At 40.2% G+C, this 18,904-nt stretch overlaps 1 protein-coding gene across 1 annotated transcript in view; it reads left to right on the top strand.

The window, feature by feature from the left end:
- Window positions 1–886: 886 nt before the first annotated feature.
- LOC104522260 (unconventional myosin-IXa-like) overlaps window positions 887–18,904 on the top strand; it is a gene marked incomplete at its 3' end in the record, with an annotated part of 32,499 nt that continues 14,481 nt past the window's right edge. Inside the window, exons 1-3 of the mRNA XM_029084153.1 lie at window positions 887–968; window positions 2,361–2,599; window positions 17,261–17,355. Coding sequence (XP_028939986.1) covers window positions 887–968; window positions 2,361–2,599; window positions 17,261–17,355 — 416 coding nt within the window. The remainder of the gene's footprint in view (window positions 969–2,360; window positions 2,600–17,260; window positions 17,356–18,904) is intronic.

Genomic DNA, 18,904 nt, shown 5'->3' with positions numbered 1-18,904 from the left:
TTATTAAGGCATAAAGAATCTGTGCGAGCAAATATTGAAATCTGTAGGAGCCAAAAATTTGCATTTTGACTTTAATAGTTGTAATTTTGAAATTGCTTTACGGTTAGCACGTCAAAAGATCTTAAGTGCTAATTTTTCCAGAGAGTTTAATTAAGTTTCTAGCTTTCAACTGGAAATTCAAAAAGTAAAATAGGTTTGAAGTTACTCTTAAGTAAAAAGTAAAATAGGTTTGAAGTTACTATTAAGTTTTGTACTTTGAGAGAAAACACTGTATTTCCATTTATTTGACTTGATTCAAACCACATTGGATTTGATTTCACTCCAGACTGCCAAATCCACGTTTCATTTTGCTTAGGAACAGAATTCCTTCAGACAAGGATGCGTGATTGAGATAGAGCGCTTTCAATTGCTAAAAGTGTTTTCAAATTAATTACAGAGGTATTTTATTTTTACCTTTGATATCTTTGTTTTCTAAGGCGGCACTGGAAGAATTGCAGATGTAGGAATAATCCCCAAACCACTTATACCATATATTTTTATTCTGGTTGGGAATAGGGTCTGTGTGTATTTATGCCACGTGTACTGGGGAGCAGCAGAGTATAGATGGGAGCCTCTTAAGGTGATGTTGATGCTGAGCACTGCTTATTTTCAAACTCTGAGTTTTTTGGAGCTCCTTAGCACCAGTTCCATCCTTCTTGTTCCCTTTTTGCTATAGTCCCCAGTAGCGTTGTATTTTTTTTTTTCTGTGCCTTGTTTCAATTTCCACTTGGATTTTAATTATTATAGTAACTTTAGATGAGACAGTTGATGAATTTTTAGTAGATCTCATCCGCCTGGATGTCATCCAAAGGGAGAGAAGGGGAGGAAACAGCAGAAAAAAGGAGAGATGACCAGGGTAATAGCCTCACATATCGGATGCCGGATACAGTGTGACCAAAGCCTTCCTTCTGAAAGCGGGCCAGCACGAGGTAAGACAATTGTGCTGCTGTTCTCTTCAGGAGTTATAAACAAGAGGATGAGGCTGAGCAAGAGAAAGAGGCTTCTTTCTGTATTTTTCCTTTTTGTCAGTTTTTAGCTTCCTTTTCCATTCCTCCGCCTGAACTGCAGGCAGAGCTATTTCGAGAAGAATTTTATTTTTTAATGTAATATTTTACTTGCTGATTAAAGAATAAAGAAATACATTTAATACCTTCTCTTTAAGGATCCAAACAAAACCCTTGTTAGCTACCACTAATGGTATTTTTATTTGGGATTTTATAAAGCTGCTTTGAGTGAGCAAGTGGAAGCAGCATCCCCATCTTTCCCATTCAGGGTAAATCGACGTGCTCCATCAATTTCTGCTACAACCTGCACACATTTTTTTTTTTTTTTTTAAGTGCAAAAAGGAAACAGAATAATAAGCAGCTTTAAAAAATAATAAATTGACATGATCTCCACTTTCAGGATGAGGGATTATTTGTTATTTAAGGGAGATATCCTTCCACTCTACCCCTATAAAATCTTTCCAAATTGCTTCATGCTGAGACATTTTGACTGTACAAGGACTATGCTATGACCACTTGAGTGATCATCATCTTGGTGTTCTCACTAGGTTCAGATTTGCGTGATATATAATGAGAATAAACTGTCAGTATTAACTTTATAGCTCTATGTATGGAGTAAAGGTTTTAGAAGTGGATAATATGGGATTAAGAAAGTAAGATCTGGATCTAAGATACCTTCCAGCCTTTTTTTCCTCTCTAAGATGTTCCACACATGCTCTAGTTTGATTAAAATCATGTGAACAGTCATCTGTCTTAATTGAAGGGAGATCCAAGACATCAAAACTATGTGTTTTGGTGTGGTGTCCAGTGTTCTTTGTTGAGAACAGAAAAATGATGTCTTGAATCAGACATCATGAAGTCATGTTCATCCTCTGGAAGCTCTATATCATGTAAGGGTGGTATGGATAGTAGCTGGAGAGCTGGGGTTGTGCCTTTGAGCATCACTCTCCTACCCTTGGTCCTGCAAATGCTGGTTCTTGGTTCATTTTTACAACCAAGTGTATTAGTAATGACCTCCTCTTTATTCTGATATGTTCCTGCTTCTTAGGTTATCACCTGCTTCCAAATAATAGGTGAAAATGTGTTTTTCATATAGGTTATAAATTGTACCTTGCCACTCAGCACAGTTTTGGTTTTGCCCTTCATTTTTCACATCCCTGTGCTCCTCTGGTTAAAGATTCTTTTTTCCCCATTTTGTTCAATTGATGAATCTCTTGCTAAAATCAGAAGAAATACTCAGAACTTGTCCTTGAGCTTTGCAGTTTGTCTCAGCCTGGCAGAAGATATATGTACTCAAAAGCTTGTTGGGTTTTCCAGCTATTCCAGTTAGTCTGGTTAGAGAAAACCTTCTGTCTGTCTACAAAATTTGTCTCATCTCTATCTATATCCCATCACAGCTACTACGGTACCAGAATCAGACTGTGAATTTTATTTGCTATGTATTTACCCAGAATTACCAAAAGGCTTCCTCCACACACCGTAGTGATTCTTCCAAGTTTGAAAGAAGAAATGCTGGTCTAGACATTATTGCTGTAGAGGTTGCAGGTTTCTGCAAGGTGAGTTGTACACCGTTTGTTTAATTACACTGCAATGGAGAATATCTGCAGAGCGGGAAGCAATCGGAGAGAGTTTATCTGACTGTGGTGGCAATTAAAGAGAAAAGGCATGAGAAGGAATTAAGCAGAAGTCTACTGGAAACCACTGCTTCAGAAAAACAGGAGAGAAAATTTCATGAGTGTGTACTCTAATGAAGCATTGCTTATTTGCATGAAATTAATTGGAAAACAAAGTCTGCTGTTACTGTTTGTTCTGGCAAGCATGAATCTTCCAAGCGTATTGTCTGCATTTCTCCTGCTATCAGCTATGCTCTGTGTCGTAGCGTGAAATACTTATGCACAGCTCCCAGTGCAACAAATAGAATATTGCTCGTTTATTCTGAGCAGGTCAACGTCTGTCCGTCCATCACACATCTTTTTTCTGAATATCTTATCATTTAAATGCAGTCCTGCACATACACCTTATTCTGGTGTTTTCTATATTCTTCTAAAAAGCAAAAAAGTTTTAAAATGTTGGTGTTCCATAAAACTTTATGTTCAAAGACTAAAGAGATTGGAAAGTTTGATGCTGTTAAATGCCTTTGGAGACTGTGTTGGGTTTGTGTGGTGGGGCTGTTTTTTGTAGTGGGAGAAGGAGCTACATTGATGGCCCCTCTGAGAAGCTTCATGAAGCTTCCCTGGCTCCAAGGTGGACTCACCTCCAACCCAGGCTGAGCCACTTAGCAATAGAGAAATACATCTTTGAATCCATATTTATGAGGGAAGAAATGGTTTTGAAAGAAAGGAGGAGAGAACATGGAACAGAGGCCAGTGACCTGAATAAAAGACGGCCATTGGCCTAAACAAAGAGGAGAGCATCGTTGCCGTGAGGAAGGAGGAGGAGGGGGAAGACAGAGAACCTCAAACATCCAGTTCAACCGCATGGAGTAGCAGAAGGCAAAGGAGGTCCCTGCAGCCCATGGAAGTTCAATGGCAGAACAAATACCTATGTGTAGGCCGTGGAGGACTCCATGCTGGAGCAGAAAGCTGGGGAAGAAGGTAGAGAAATCCGGAGCAAAGTAATTTGAGCCCAGGAAGAAGGGAGGGGTGATTTTTCTTCCCCAAGTTGAGTCCGTTTTCCCCATGACCATAATTGGTGAGTGAGCCCTCCCTGTCCTCATTTTGATCCATGGCCCCCTTTGTTGTGTTCCTCTTCCCATCTCATTGGGGCGGGGGGGAGAGGAGGGGGAGTGAGTAATGAGTACAGGGCCTCATGGTCTCACCTGTGGGTGAAACCACCACAAGACTTAATTTGCACTGCAGTTCTCAGGCATCTTCAGTGACACAGCATCCTTCTGCTTCCCTGCTGTGTGGAGCTCTGGGGTTCGACTCACTTGCGTGGTAAAGTGAGCTCACATCTTGGAGGACCCCAGCTTCATATGCTGTGAAATTTAGAAGGTGTATTGCAACTGATGGAGGGAGATCCCAGAAGGAGGTTTGATGGCTCTCGGATGCTGCTTTAAAAATTGGGATCATGTTCCTTCCACTGGTTTGCTCCATTTTGGGTCCAATCTCCAACGCAAAGTGTGTGGTTTGCACAGGCCTTTTGGTCCTTGGTGTCTGAGTACTTGAGGTCTTGCAGTGGTATTGGATGTATACAGCCACCGTAAAAATTAATACTTGAAGTATCGTTAAAAACCCTGCTCGTTAGCGGAAGATACAACCTAAAGCTCCATTTCTTTATACATACATGAAAAAATTTAATAGAATGAAGGTGCTTTTGAGTCCCTACTTAATGATTTCTCTTGCTTGGCCAAGGTGGGCGATGAAGAGCTGCTACTTGTCTTTGCTCAGGAAGAAGGAGCAGTGGGAGCTCTGCATCCTCGGCACCTTGACCAGCACGGTCACGATGGTGGGTGGGCTTGTTTTGATTCCTGCCATTTCCGAAAAACAGGGGAATGCGCTCCCAACATGCCGTCCCAACCACTTGGCCAAAGCCAGACTAGGAAAAGGTGGACAACAGAAAAATATCTGCCTTGGTTTTGCACAGTGTTTTCTGCTGTGTGAAAAGTTGGTGTAAAAAAATCTCACCACGTTTCCCTTAATTTTAAGAATTCAGGGCTTTCTTTTTTGTTGGATTTTTTTAAAAAAAAGAAACCCAACGACTATCCTCAGGAATATTGGCCTTGGCAGTGTTGAAGAACAGGTGATTTTGGCAAGGTGTGCTATGAAGTGAAAGCTCATTCCCTGTGCGGAGACCTCTTGCATGACAAACTGAATTAAACTACCGCAGCCGTCTCGTGCTACAAGGCGTTGGCTGTTTTGCGCTTGCATTGCAGCTGTTTCTTTCTTTGTAGACAGCCCACAGTATGGTGTTGTGTTTACCCCCAGTTTAGTAACCTTTTTCAGTTGGTAGAAAATCTCTCTAGCACGACCTTAAAAATACCCACAATTAATACCTTTGGAAAGGTGACAAGTGGTACATCTTAAATTGTTTTATGTTGCTTTACCTAACGGCTGAAAATACCAATTTAAGCAGTTGCATACTCTTCTAAGACACTTCTCTTTTGCTCCCTAAAAATAATCAGTGCCAAACATTATTTTTCCTGACGCTTATCAAACATTCTGGTCACTGATAAGGTAATATTTTTTTTTTCCACTGCTACGTATTGGTCCGATGAGATAATTATTTTTTATCAGTGCTGCGCATCAGTCTGGCTCCTGCAGGTGTTGTGATCCATCCTCAGTTCTTAGTAATAAGCATTTTTAAGCTCTTATTTCGCCATTTGAACTGTGCTAAAAAGGGGAAAAGGTATTTTTATGGATCAATCAGATGTCTGAAGCTACCCATGGCTACTGAAACATTGCAAGCGCTGGGAAACATCAGCCCGGCAGAGCTGCTGTGGTGTAAGCGAGTCATCTTAACTGCATACGATGCACAGAAATTTGATGCTGTGGCTTAATAGCACTTGAAATTTTGGAATTACATCAAGAAGAGCTGCGGGTTATTTATATCATCCCGCAGAAGAGCAGGGAAGGGCTGGAGACTTCTATATTCACGTTTAACCTTGTCCTTACTCATGCTTTGTTTTACACAGCAGAATGCAAATCTGGCTTTTACTGCATTGATTTAATAGCAGAGTTCTGCTTTTTTTTTTTTTTTTTTTTTTTTCTGGAGGGGAGGTTGTGTATTATTTTTTGTCTGTAACTAGCAAAAAGTAGCTGAAGTCTAAAAAGAAGGATAACACGGGCAGAAGCCAAGCTGGGTCTCGTATTACAGTGGTATGCTTTTGTTACTGCTAACGTGTTTTTGTTTTTCTTCATTACACATATTTCTCTTGGGAAAAGCAGGAAAAATATGTGTGTAAAATAGACATGAGGGCTCCATGCCTCTGCTAAAAGGTTCCAGATGGGAGATGTTACAGTAGAGACACTTTCTCCTGTCTTTCGGTTTGTGGCATTGATTTTGGTGACAAACTGCAGGAAAACTTGTTGAAGCCGAAAACAGTGAACAATTTTTTTTTAGCATTTTGTGGGCTATCCAAACATGCAGTGGGAAGTTGAAGCTTCATTTCTAAACACTTATGGCCCCGTGTTGAATCATTATGATTAAAAAAAAAAAAAAGGAAAAAAAATTCAAGGGATTTTGAGAGACCTTCTCCTGGGGCTGGGGCTGGAGAGTGTCCAGTGGTTTTTCACCAGACCAGATTTCTCCCTAATTTAGAGACTGATGGTTGATGAGGAGGGGATGGAAGCTGGTGAAGGTGCCTCTCCAAGGGGTGAGACTCTTGCCAATGGGCTATGTTTCACTTCTATACCGGGCAGCAGTTCTTGGCTCTTGCTGAGGTTGGCATTGCATTGGAGGTGCTCCTCTTCAAGCAGACCTCCCCAAACTTTGATGACTTGTTTCTAGACCTATCCTCAGGCTGAAGGTCCACAGCTACACCACATGAAGCAAGCAGTGTTGCACCAAGAGTTCCAGCCTGAGTTGAGCCATCAGCAATATCACCAGCCTGTATCACCAGCTCTTTAAACAAGTGAGTCACAGTTCCAACGGGCACTTCTGAGTGCTACTAGAGCCGTCAAAAAGTGAGAACGGAGATAGGAGCTTGTGTATGGCAAAGCATGCTGTTCTACAAGGTTGTCCTAAGGGAATACAGTCTCCTGCATGGATGTTTTTGCATAATGAAATTATATTTAAAAAAAAAACAAACAAACTACTTGGTTTTGGGATGTGTGTTGTACCATTTTGAAGCATTAATGTTTCCAAGACAACATGTTTCTGGCCAAAAAGACCTAAACCATGTTACTTTTGGAAGTATGTGAAGCCATGGGTGAAGACTGCCTTTCTACAGCTGTCTGGAATGCTCAATGCACTAAAAAGCTACAGGAGATCCTTCAGAGACAGTGATTTACCCTGTCTTCTGCAGAGCACTGAAACACATGGATGTTTGTCTTGTTTTGGAAGTGGAGAAGTCATACTTTCTTTAATGGTGGCTTCACAGCAGGTGAGACATGAGTGGTCAACAGCTCTGGAGACTCAAAAGCTTCAACCTTGAGAAAAATTGCAATCTTCCTGCTGCGTATGTTGTCTTATCCTTGGTACAAGGGATGTGAGCTGCTGCATTCTTTATAGTAAGACTTTATTTAAGGTAAAGGAAATCACTGGTGGTCCTGACACACTGTGGGGTTATTTCTAGCAATTACTAAGGAGTTTTAATTGCCCCTTCAGCCATTTGTGATACGTCACTGTACTTAATCCAGCTCTGTAAAAATGGATTATGCAAGGTGGGATATTGTGGTATGACTTGATGGTGTCATATATAACATATTTTAACAAAGCCAACTGCAGGGTCTTGCACCTAGGTTGGGGCAACCCCAAGCACAAACACAGGCTGGACAGAGAAAGGATGGAGAGCAGCCCTGAGGAGAAGGACTTCAGGTGCTGTTGAACGAGAAGCTGAACATGAGCCAGCAATGTGCGCTTGCAGCCCAGAGGCCAATAACCATGTCCTGGGCTGCATCCAGAACAGCATGGGCAGCAGGTCCAGGAAGAGGATTCTGCCCCTCTGCTCCGCTCTCCTGACACCCCACCGGCAGTGCTGCCTCCAGTTCTGGGGCCACCAACATCAGAAGGACATGGACCTACTGGAGCCAGTCCAGAGGAGGCCATGAGGATGATGCAGGGGCTGGAGCAGCTCTGCTGTGAGGACAGGCTGAGAGAGTTGGGGCTGTTCAGCGTGGAGAAGAGAAGGCTCCTGGGAGACCTTCTATTGGCTTTCCAGTACCTGAAGGGGCTCCAGGAAGGCTGGGGAGGGACTTTGGAGAAGGGCCGGGAGTGACAGGACAAGGGGAAATGGCTTGAAACTGGCAGAGGGGAGATGGAGATGAGATGTGAGGAAGAAATTCTTTGGTGTGAGGGTGGTGAGACACTGGCCCAGGTTGCCCAGAGAAGCTGTGTCTGCTCCTCTCTGGAAGTGTTTGTGGCCAGGCTGGATGAGGCTTTGAGCAACCTGGTGTAGTGGGAGGTGTCCCTGCTGATGGCAGAGCGTTTGAACTGGATGAGCTTTAAGTTTCCTTCCAACCTATAGTATTCAGTGATTCTATGATTCTATTCAATAGTAACTTTAAATTTATACTAAGGTTTTTTTATCTGTCAATATTCTGTTGGTGTTGTTTTGTTTCTGCTGTAGTGCTCATTTGTGGTACTTGTATTGCCTACTGGAGGAGCATAAAGTCTCCTCCTTGTCATGACTTGTTTTCAACTGGCCATTTTATTGCTCTGTGATTATTTTATATCTCTGTTGGTATGAAAAAAATCATTTGAAACTCTGATTAAGGAGATTTTGCACTGTCCTGGAACCTGGCAGACACGTCCTATCTGCATCTGATGTAGTAAAATTTGGAGACCACCACAATAACACCAAGGTACCCAACTTCATTTTACAATACTTCTGGAAATCCAAAGCTGAACCTAGGCTGAAGTTTTGTTTGGGTTTTTTTTCCACCAAAATATTTGTTGGCTGATGTGAGCAAGCTTGCTGGAAAACATGTGCATTTGCCTGCTCTTCCCAGGGCCATCCTCCCTACATGTAAGAAATAAATGTATGAGCAAAGGACCAGGGATGTGAGCCAGACCTTATGGATTTGGCAGCCTCTGCCTCCCAAGATCCATCCATACCGGCGTTTGCTAATGACCATCTGCCAGTTTAGCCGGGTTTTTTTTCCCCGTTATGGCACTTGCGTAGGAAGTCTATCCCCATTCAGGAAAATGGGGATAGTCAGGAACAGGACTTAAGTAGGAGGCTTAAGTTTGGTTTTGGGGTTTTATTTTGTTGCATCGTGGTTACGTGGTAATTCCTTTTTTTCTGCAAGGTTGCTTAAAAGGAAGAAGCTGAATTGGGCTGATCCTGTGCTTAAGTATGGGAAAAGGAGGAATATTCTGCCAATGTTGAAGCGTTTGCCAGGAATGCAGACACTAAATCCTGTTTCTTACATAGCCGATAGAGGATCTGCATCAGCAGAGCTTTAAATCTCCCAAACAAGTGTGTGTTGTAATGATTTTATTGTACTTTATCCAGGGTATCTTACTCTTTAAGTGTATTTAATGGTACTCTTGATATTTCCATTACATACACTGGCACTTTTTATTCAGTTAAATTGACCTTAAAACCTTCTCCAAATCAGTGCTCTCCCATTAAAAGTCATTTTCTCCCGTATTTAAATTAGGCAGTGTGAACTCAAGGTCCACAACAACAAACTGTCTTAATTGACCCTCTGTTTTAAGCCTAATTGCTGCAAAAGAGTCGTTAGTTAATTGTTTTGTCCTAGGATGGCCACTTGATTCAGTGAGGGTGGGGAGTTGTTGCCCTTGAATAGTCTCAGTTTTGTTGTGGCCAGGTAGGTTTAGTGCAAATGTTTTACAATGACAGGATATTTTTGGTTGGCACAAACTCTGTAACAAAAAAAAAAATAATTAAAAAGGTGTTTCATAGCCTGTATTATGAGAGTAGTATTTTACACGTAAGTTAAATTACAAGAAGGTATGTCTATTAATACGGTAGAACTCACTTGGCTGCCATTCAATATTTATAATTTTGAAATGAAGTATTTGACCTGCTTTATATTAAAAGAATACCGCTGATTTTAATTCTGCATAGTCAAGGGTGCATCATCATTGACAGTGGGATGAAGAGTGTTTCATCCCACAAATGGTACATTTGTTTGGAGTGGATTGATGCTTAAATATAGTTTTGGAGCTTTGGGCAGTCTTTACAAGTCTGTCTGTATGGACGTGTTCTCCATAAGGTTCATATGGACAGGAGGGAGAGGAAGATGGACATGAGGGAGAGGAAGGGTCTTGGCACTTCCCAGATGTCTTTATCCTTTGGACTTTCACCATCTGAAGTATTTTCAGGTCATGCATTTGAAAGGTTCTTTGGTGGGGAATGAAAAGTAAGGAGAGGACAGGATTGCATCTTTTGATTGTGTGTCAGCTTAAAAAATTGCATTATGAATTTTATGGAAAGAAACAGAAAACTACATTGCTAGGAAGCAGTACAGAAATCAAATACCACCAAAGAGATGTTCTGTTTTGGTGTGCTATCAAAGACTGGTATAGGATTGGATTTTGTTCTAGGCAATGTATTGAGGAGTGACTCTCATGCCCACCCAAGAGATGTTCTGCTGTGGTTTGCTATCAAAGACTGGCATAGGATTAGATTTTTTTCTAGGCAGGATGTTGAGATGAGACTCTCATGTCCCTGTTCTCTCTGCACCAGGATAATGAGGAAGATGGCTAGATACTTCAAACTGGAGAATAAGTGAGGTTGGCAGGGACCTCTAGATGACATCTGGTCCATCCCTGCTCAAAGCAGGTCAAAGGTACTCAGGGGCTTTGTCTTAGAGCAGTTGTTGTTTCTTGGCTTGATGGGGAGTTGGATTCCCACCATGAATCAAATCACCAGCACCTTTGAACAGATAACTGCTGCAGGGCTTGCAGAGGATTGAGTGCTTATGTTCTTGTGGTACAGCAGCAGCTGGAACTTCACTAATATTTTCTTTTAAAAATGCTGAGTTGTTTTCTTTCTTGCAGCCTTCTGTGTGCTGTAGATCTTGCCAACCAAGAGATGCCATGAGGGTTATCAATGAAATGGGGGGATACATTGAGAGACAATACCTTAAAGTGTGTTGTGAATCAGTCTAAATTGTATATAAATCCTGATACGTATGAGACACTTGAAGATTTTTAGATACATTTGTGTGTACGTGGTCTTTTCAAACTCCTATTTGCTGTTCAAAGTCTTCTGCTCATGTCAAAAGCCAGAAGAATTTTTTTCTAAAATGTTAGAGAAAAATGTTATCAGCTCATAATAGAGAAAAAAATAAGTGTATTTTTGTCATTATAGACCTTGTATTTAAACTGCTTTGTCAACTTTATGCTTTGAAATGGAAAATTGGCTTTTGGTTCTGCAGTGTGCTCCGGCTGAAGAAAAAAATAACAAAAGAGAAATATTTAAAAAATTTTAAAGGTCAGTGTTTGACAGTTTGGGGTTGCAGGTTGTTCTCGATGAGAGCTCTGCTCAAGTGTGGCAACACGAACACTATAAATAATTTGCAGTTTGTGCTTTTTACCATAAAAGCATCGATGGTTTCATTAGGCAGCGTAGTTCATCTAACCACAACCAAGAGAATTAAAGAATGAGGTGTCAGCACTTGAACTTGTATTTAATTGCTATAAACTAAATATTCAATGTTATTACTTGGCCATGCAGAAAAACACCTTGAAGGATTCACTTAAATGGTATTTTATTTTGCAAGAATGCAAGTTGGAGCTCATATTTCTTGGCTTTGGTACTTATTTAGGTGTCACGGTCTCTGCTGCGTAGAGGTGGCTTTTAGGACTCCGTATGAAACTGAAAATTGGGGGAGATATCTTAAAGTCCTCTAGTTTTAGCAGTGTAATTCAGGTTGATAGGTTTTATCAGGCGGTGAGCTGAAGATTTATAAGAAGTATTTCCCAAGGCAGAAGCAGTAATGAGAAGGGATTTATCAAGGCTCTAGTTTAAGTAGTCTAGATGCATTTTATGTTCTGGCCATAATTCAATATGTTTCTGTTAAAAAGCAATATAACAGGACAAGAAGAGTGCTGGGAGCTTGGTTGCAGGTTGAGTGAAAACTAGCAAAAATTATCTTTATCATCCAGCTGTTTGTGTTTCAAGATGCAGAAAGGAATTTGTAACTACAGAGAATGACTTAAAAAGCTGGTGAATACCCTCGTCACATAAAAAAGACACTTAAATTACAAAATTTCAATATGCTGTTTTTTTCTCCTTTGTCTTTTCCCCTTTTGGAATAAAGATATTTGTGATATTTTTTTTTTAATTTTTTTTTTTTTTTTTTGAAGCATGATATATAGAATAATGGGAAAAATAGCCTTCAAATCTGGAAATAAATTGCAGGTGATCTTTCAAATCACTGCTCTTTGTGGAAGCATACGCTGGGCTTCTCAAACAGAAGCTCTAGGTAAAGCATGCGAATGCACTTCTGACACGTGCGTTGAATCCTCGCTGTGATGTTGTTTGTCTAACTCTGAGCCTGACCTTGTGTTGATGTGATTTGATGGTAAACAGACTTTTCCTATGCTGTCTTCTTTACTGCAGTCCCCATGCGTTAGGGCTTGGGCTCTTTGGGCATTGTCGTGGTGGTTTCACCCACAGGTAAGACCATGAGGTCCTGCACTCAGTCCCCACAACCCAGTGAGATGGGGAGAGAAATACAACAAAGGACTCATGGATCAGAATGAGGACAGGGAGGGCTCCCTCACCAGTTGTGGTCATGGGCAAAAGAGACTCAACTTGGGGAAGAAACATCAATTTAATTTGTTTCCATTCATCTGAGGAGCACAGTGAGACATAACAACAACATCTTGCAACACCTTCCCCCACCCCTCCCTTCTTCTCGGGCTCCAATCACTTTGTTCCCCGTTTCTCTACCTTCTCCTCTGGCAGCACAGGGGGCAGGGAATGGGGGTTCAGTCAGTTCATCTCTGCTGCTCTTTCTGGCGTGAGATCCCTTCCATGGTCTGCAAGAGTCCAGGAACAAAGTGTTCCAACATAGGCTGCTCAGGGAGTCATGGACCTCTTTGGGCACAGCTCCTGGCTCCAGCATGGGGACACCCACAGGCTGCAGATGGGTCTCCAGTCCAGCACACCACCTCCCCCTGCTCTGGTGTTGAGCATCTCTGGGGTCTCCTTGCTCATCATGAGTCGCAACTGCCCTTGGGCTCAGCTTTCTGCTCCAGCATGGAGTCCTCCTTGGCTAATATATGGGTATCTGCTCCACCGTTGAACCTCCACGGGCTGCAGGGACCTCCTTTGCCTTCTGCTACTCCATGCGGTTGAACTGAGTGTCTGAGGTTCTCTGTCTTCCCCCTCCTCCTCCCTCACGGCAACGATGCTCTCCTCTTTGTTTAGGCCAATGGCTGTCTTTTGTTCAGGTCAATGGCCTCTGCTCCAGGTTCTCTCCACCTTCTTCTTTTCAAAACCATTTCTTCCCTCATAAATATGGATTCAAAGATGTATTTCTCTATTGCTGAGTGGCTCAGCCTGGGCTGGAGGTGGATCCACCTTGGAGCCAGGGAAGCTTCATGAAGCTTCTCAGAGGGGCCATCAATGTAGCTCCTTCTCCCACTACAAAAAACAGCCCCACCACACAACCCCAACACAATCGTATAGATCCTGCACCCCTCTTGTCCTTTTTCCAGCACCTAGATATGCAAAGATTTTAATTCACAAATATTCTCTTTAGTTGCATAAGTTCAGACGAGCGCTTTCTTTCCCTGGCGGCTATATTGCTGGCTGACGCTTTGAATTTCCACCTTGCTGCTACAGTTACAGGTCATTCATACTTTATGAATACATTTGATTCATGAATTCCAAAATTCCCAGTAAACCAGGGAATACGAGTCTTCCAGCAGGCTCTTGTCTGCTATTAACATGTTTCTTGTCCCTATCGTGACTGAATCTTCCTCCCAGTCCCTTCAGTGCCCCACGATGGAATTTAATGATTAATATAAATATTTCATGATGACTTAGCCTGTTTTGAGAGTTGAGCAGTTGGTTTGCTTTTTCTCTCACATATTCATAGTACGACTTGCTAAAAAATTAAATTTACATTTCAAGTAGATGGGAAACCATTTAAAAACTCTTTTCTATTAATACATTTCTCTTTTTATCTAGCAAAGATAAAATGATATATTTATTTTTCCCCCTAAGAGTGGTAGAGACTCACTTGAGAAGGGCTGGGCTGGGGACTTTAAATACAACATGAAGTCACATATTTCCACTAGTGCTTTCACTGAAGAACTGTTATTCTGTTGGGGAATATAGCTGATATTCTATAGGGCAATATAGCTGATATTGTATAAGGGAATGACATTCAGTTAGGGTTATCTATATTATATCATCTTATTGTCATTACCCTATGAGACCAAGTCACTGTGGTGTTTTTTCCTAGATGCAGGGGTTTGGAAAATAGCCTTATTTCAGAAAATACATATAAAATAATCCATATTCCAGCTGTAATTAATCCAGATTCCATTAATATTGAGCCCAAAATGAAAAAAAAACCCAAAACATGAGTTTTTGGGATCAAGCAAGGAGTAACGTGAAATATTTAGCCTTGAAACTGTTAATTTTATTTATTTTTTTTTTACCTTCCATCCATGATAAACATCTCTTTGTGCAGGAAGGTGGTAGGAGGCAGGAGGAATGGAGCCACTCGTTCCTCTGTTGAATCACCAAGGCTGGGCCCAGAGGGATGCTCAGCTCCTACAGAGGAACGTATTGAATTTTGTTTCCTTCGAAATGTTGAGCCCTGGCCAGTAAAAGCTTTGGTCTCCCCAAGAATTTTAGGAATGTTCTCACAGAGTTTTGTCCGTTGAGCTGCTCAACAGCTTTGAATCAATGAGTTAGTAAAGGGAAATAATATGAACAGATGATAATTTGTTTTAGGGAAGTAGTTATAACTCATTTCTGAAGCTGAATTATTATATTGTGCCCCATCTGCAGAAGGACGCGGTGTCCTGTTCAAGTATATATACATTAAACATGTATAAATTGAATTAATAGCACTTTTTTTAATGGCTCAATAGTTCTCTTAAAGAAACACAGTGAGTAAACCAAATAAAAATGTAGTTAAGTTGTCTCAAGTTAAACATCAGAAGTTTCTTTAGCTACTTGTTGGCCCTTCACCAACGTGCCTTTGCCGTAGAGTCAACCTGAAGTTTTAACAAGATGTGATCCAAAAAGCTTCCTCATTTACATCAGCAATAAAGAAAAATGCATGAAAGAGGAATGCTTTAGGTTATGATTTCTGTAGGTATTGGGGTTATAATATATAATGTGGTCTGGCATATTAATCCAGAAATAAAGCTCATAAAAAAAGCAGACTCTCGCATTTCCCCACTCCTATATTTGAAATGTTTTCTCCTAACTCTAAATATTTCTATTTATTTATATTATTCATTATTATTCATTTAATAAAAAGGATTTATTCCTAGATAAGGCTCTTCCCAAAAAAAATCCTGATAAATACACCTTTTTTTCTCTCCATGAGCTATTATTAAGTAATAGCTTATAAAGGTATTAAGTAGTCAGAATCAGGAAAGCAAATCAGAAAATCCTTTTAATTTTTTTTTTGTTTAAATTCTTTATGAAATTATATAAAAAGTTATTAAAATAGAGCTGCTGTTCATTTAGTCTGAGTTTGTATTGCCGCTGGCTCATTTCTTCTCAAGTGATCAGCATTAATTAGGTGTATAGAAAATTGATCTTGCTGCCTTTACGTGATGTCTTAGATTGTGGGTTGATCCTATAGCAGGGAAGTATTCATAACTTAATTAGTAATATATAAAATATTACTAAAATAATATAATAAAATATATAAATATATGGTGATGCACTAGCTTGCAATAAATATCAATGTATTCTGCCTATTAGCTTCTTGTGTTTCTGCTGGAAGAGGATGAATAAGTCCTTTGGAAATTTTCAATAACATCATTCAGTATCATCTTTTAATGCCAAAATGCCTATTTTGGGGGAGAGGATGCCTGGATTTTCACTGCCAGCAGAGTTTTGGGGGCTTCAATGGTTACCTGGAGGTGTGGGCACCTCTGACACCCTCCTGAGGGTGGGGTGAAGGAGGGATGCTGGGTGTGGGGAGGATTTTTGGGGGGCGTAAGCAGAAGACAAGTGTGAGCAACCTGAAAAGATGTGAAACCTTGTTAGGGGAGCGTTCCTTAGCGGTGTGTCTGAAATAATCTCTCAGGTATAATCTGCTTGCTCAGCAGGTTTTGGCTATTCTAGAATTTGTTTTAATCAACTAAAGTGAATTTATATGCAACAACTTGAATTTAAGCAAATCCCTGTATTCAAATAGGGGGGGAAATCACGTTGTTATTCTGTTGGCAGACTTCCTTCTGTTCTTAAATCATTAAATCTAAACAGATTGCTAAATAAATCTGCCTGGGAAGATAAAAGTAGACGTGAGAGCGCGCATCACTCGGGTATCAAAGATGTCAAGTGCTTTTTCGCCAAGATTTCATTTAATTTGCCCTTTATATTTTGTTTTTAGATGCAAAGTTAAATCTGAAAAGGTCATTTGAAAAGCTTCAGCTTATAGATGTAAAGCTCTTTCAATCTTTTCTAATAAATAGCTGAGTAGGGAATAAATCTATTGGGAGGTCGGAGCTGAGCTCTGGTATTAAGCCTCATCACAAAATGTATTTGTAATTGTTAATTCAATGTCCGTACACAAACAACATTTAGAAATTATCTTGCGTATAATTACCTTAAAGAAGTTTGGCTTGGAAGAAAAGGTGAATGATTATCAAAACTGGTTTAATAAATGAAGCATTAATTGGACCTGGCAGCTTGACAGATTCTGTCACCATGGGCCAGATTATTATTGAAGTGATTTAGGCACAATTGAAAATATCACTTTTCACTGAAGCTGAGCTGCAGTTCTTGCAAGCATTCCTATAGCTCTTCTGTTCAGAGATTCCTTTTAAATGACAATAAATGACTCTCTGTATTAGATGGCTCGCTAAGGCAGGGTTTTAATAACAGCTTTGCATAATAAAGACTTAAAAGTATTTTGATTTTGGCAAAACAACAGCAGCAAATCGAAACGACAGTGTCTGAAATGCTGAAAATACTCTGGGTGATGCTGGTGTTATACGTGACATCGTCTAACATCAGAGTAGCCTTCAAAGCATTTTTTTCGCCTAATTCCATATATAATTAAAAAGCAGCTTCCTCTAGCTCATTAAAATTGAGAGTCTTGTTGGAGCAGTGTACTTTTATATTTATTTAAATGAATAAAGCACAGCCTTAATATATATAGACTGTAATAACTTCAAATATTAAATCTCTCTTGCGCAGCTAACAATTTATTTTTAAACAGTGTTTATCTGCCCTTCATGAATACCAAATTGCAAAGGAATATGGTCCCCAGGAGCTCGTCGTATTATTTTGTAGACCATTCGACTAACTTTCCCTATATGCTTTTTTATTAATTATATAATGGTATCAAAATCCCCAAAGTTAGTGACGTACATAGAAATAAAGTATGATGGTGGCGTTTCAAATGTAATAATGGCATCTATCTTTCTTCCCACAGGCTTTTGGAAATGCAAAAACAGCGCATAATAACAACTCGAGTCGCTTTGGCAAATTTATTCAAGTGAATTATCAGGAGACTGGCACCGTCCGAGGGTAAGTGGGGATCACGTTGAAGATGCTGTACGTCCTCTTACCTGCACAAGGGGCAGGTAAATAGACTGTGGTAGAGGGTACATGAAAAAGAAGATTAATTTTTTTGATCACTGTGTTTCCTAAAATGGAGAGGGGAAAAAAAAAAGATTATATATTTTTAGCATACTTAAATTCATTGGTATGAAAAAATTGGCATATCTGAGCTGCACATTAAAGCGTGAATACACCTGAGCTGGCTTCAAGCTTGTTGAGCTCTCCTTAATCATGATGTCAGCTTTAAAATGAAGCTGAAATTGAACTTTTCCTCTTAAGATAGCAGTTAAGGCAAGAAAGGAGAATGTTTTAGCTAGGGTAGGTTAGGGGATGTAGCATTTGACGGGAAGTGGAGACTGAGCGAGCTGGCTTTGCATAGTCTCAGGAAGAGAAAGCTGAGGGGGAATTTAATCTCCAGTTGCCTGATGGGTGCTACAGAGGTGATGGACCCACGCTCTTCTTGATCACTGTCTAGTTCCCCACATTCTTCTGGCCCTACCTGAAATCTCTCTTTAACCCAACTCTTGACCAGTTAAGGTTTCTTTTTCCCTTCGGGCCATTGCAAGGAGATGCTTCTCTCCATCGTGGTTCTCCACAGTTTATTTCAGCATTTCTTCTGCTACCCAAAGCTCATGGGACACACAACTGGTATGGTTGGAAACCTATGGATGAAACCTTCTGGGTGGGCTCACCTAAGCCTGGCTTTCTCTTTGGCTTTAGACAATTTACATGGTATCAGGTCATCACAAAGTGACTCAAGCTAACTGAAAGTGAGCAAGGCTGTGTTAACTCCGTTTTTTGTCTGGGTTAATTAACTCAGTTGGAAAAACAAAGAGTAGAAGTGGCATTCCAGGAGTTGTAGAATTTCTGCTGCTAGCTAAGAGATCTCTTGCTGGGACTTTGTTGATATTTTAGAGAATTGCTTTTAAATTTTTTTCTTTCGTATTTTCCAGCAGAACACAAATAGCTGCCATTAATTTTTCAAATGAGCTCGGGTACTCTGTGTACCTTCCCGCTGTTTTTTCATCCTACGTCAAATCTCATGTTCTTTTTCTTTTTTTTTTTCTTTTTTTTCTTTCTTTCTTCAGTTCTGGTGAACAGTTCTCTTAAAAGGATAAGCCTCAATTTTTTTTTTAAAGAACAGCAAGAATCCAACAAATGCTTTAACAATGTATTGTCTTGGCATGCTATATCAGCTCTGTGGAAGTGACCTCTATTTATACTCGGCAGTTAAGTACAATTAACATTGTATTTGTATACTCTAGTTCATAATACCAGAGGAATTTTCTCTCTTCTTAAAAAAAAAAGTGCTTTCTTGATCTTTGGTTGCACAGTGTGATGTGACTGTGCTTTGCTATAAGCTTCCAGTTCTGCCCCAATAAAAATAAAAAGACATTTAAAAAAACCCTGTGAGCTGTTCCCAGCATATGAGACCACAAATTTTTCCATAGTCTTACAAAGAAGATCACAAGTATTTTTTTTTTTTTAAACTTAGCATAGATTTTAAGCACAACCC

Source organism: Antrostomus carolinensis, unplaced genomic scaffold (genome assembly GCF_000700745.2).
Source record: "Antrostomus carolinensis isolate BGI_N321 unplaced genomic scaffold, ASM70074v2 scaffold13893, whole genome shotgun sequence".
Lineage (NCBI taxonomy): Eukaryota > Metazoa > Chordata > Aves > Caprimulgiformes > Caprimulgidae > Antrostomus > Antrostomus carolinensis.
This window is presented reverse-complemented; position numbering and strand designations above follow the sequence as displayed.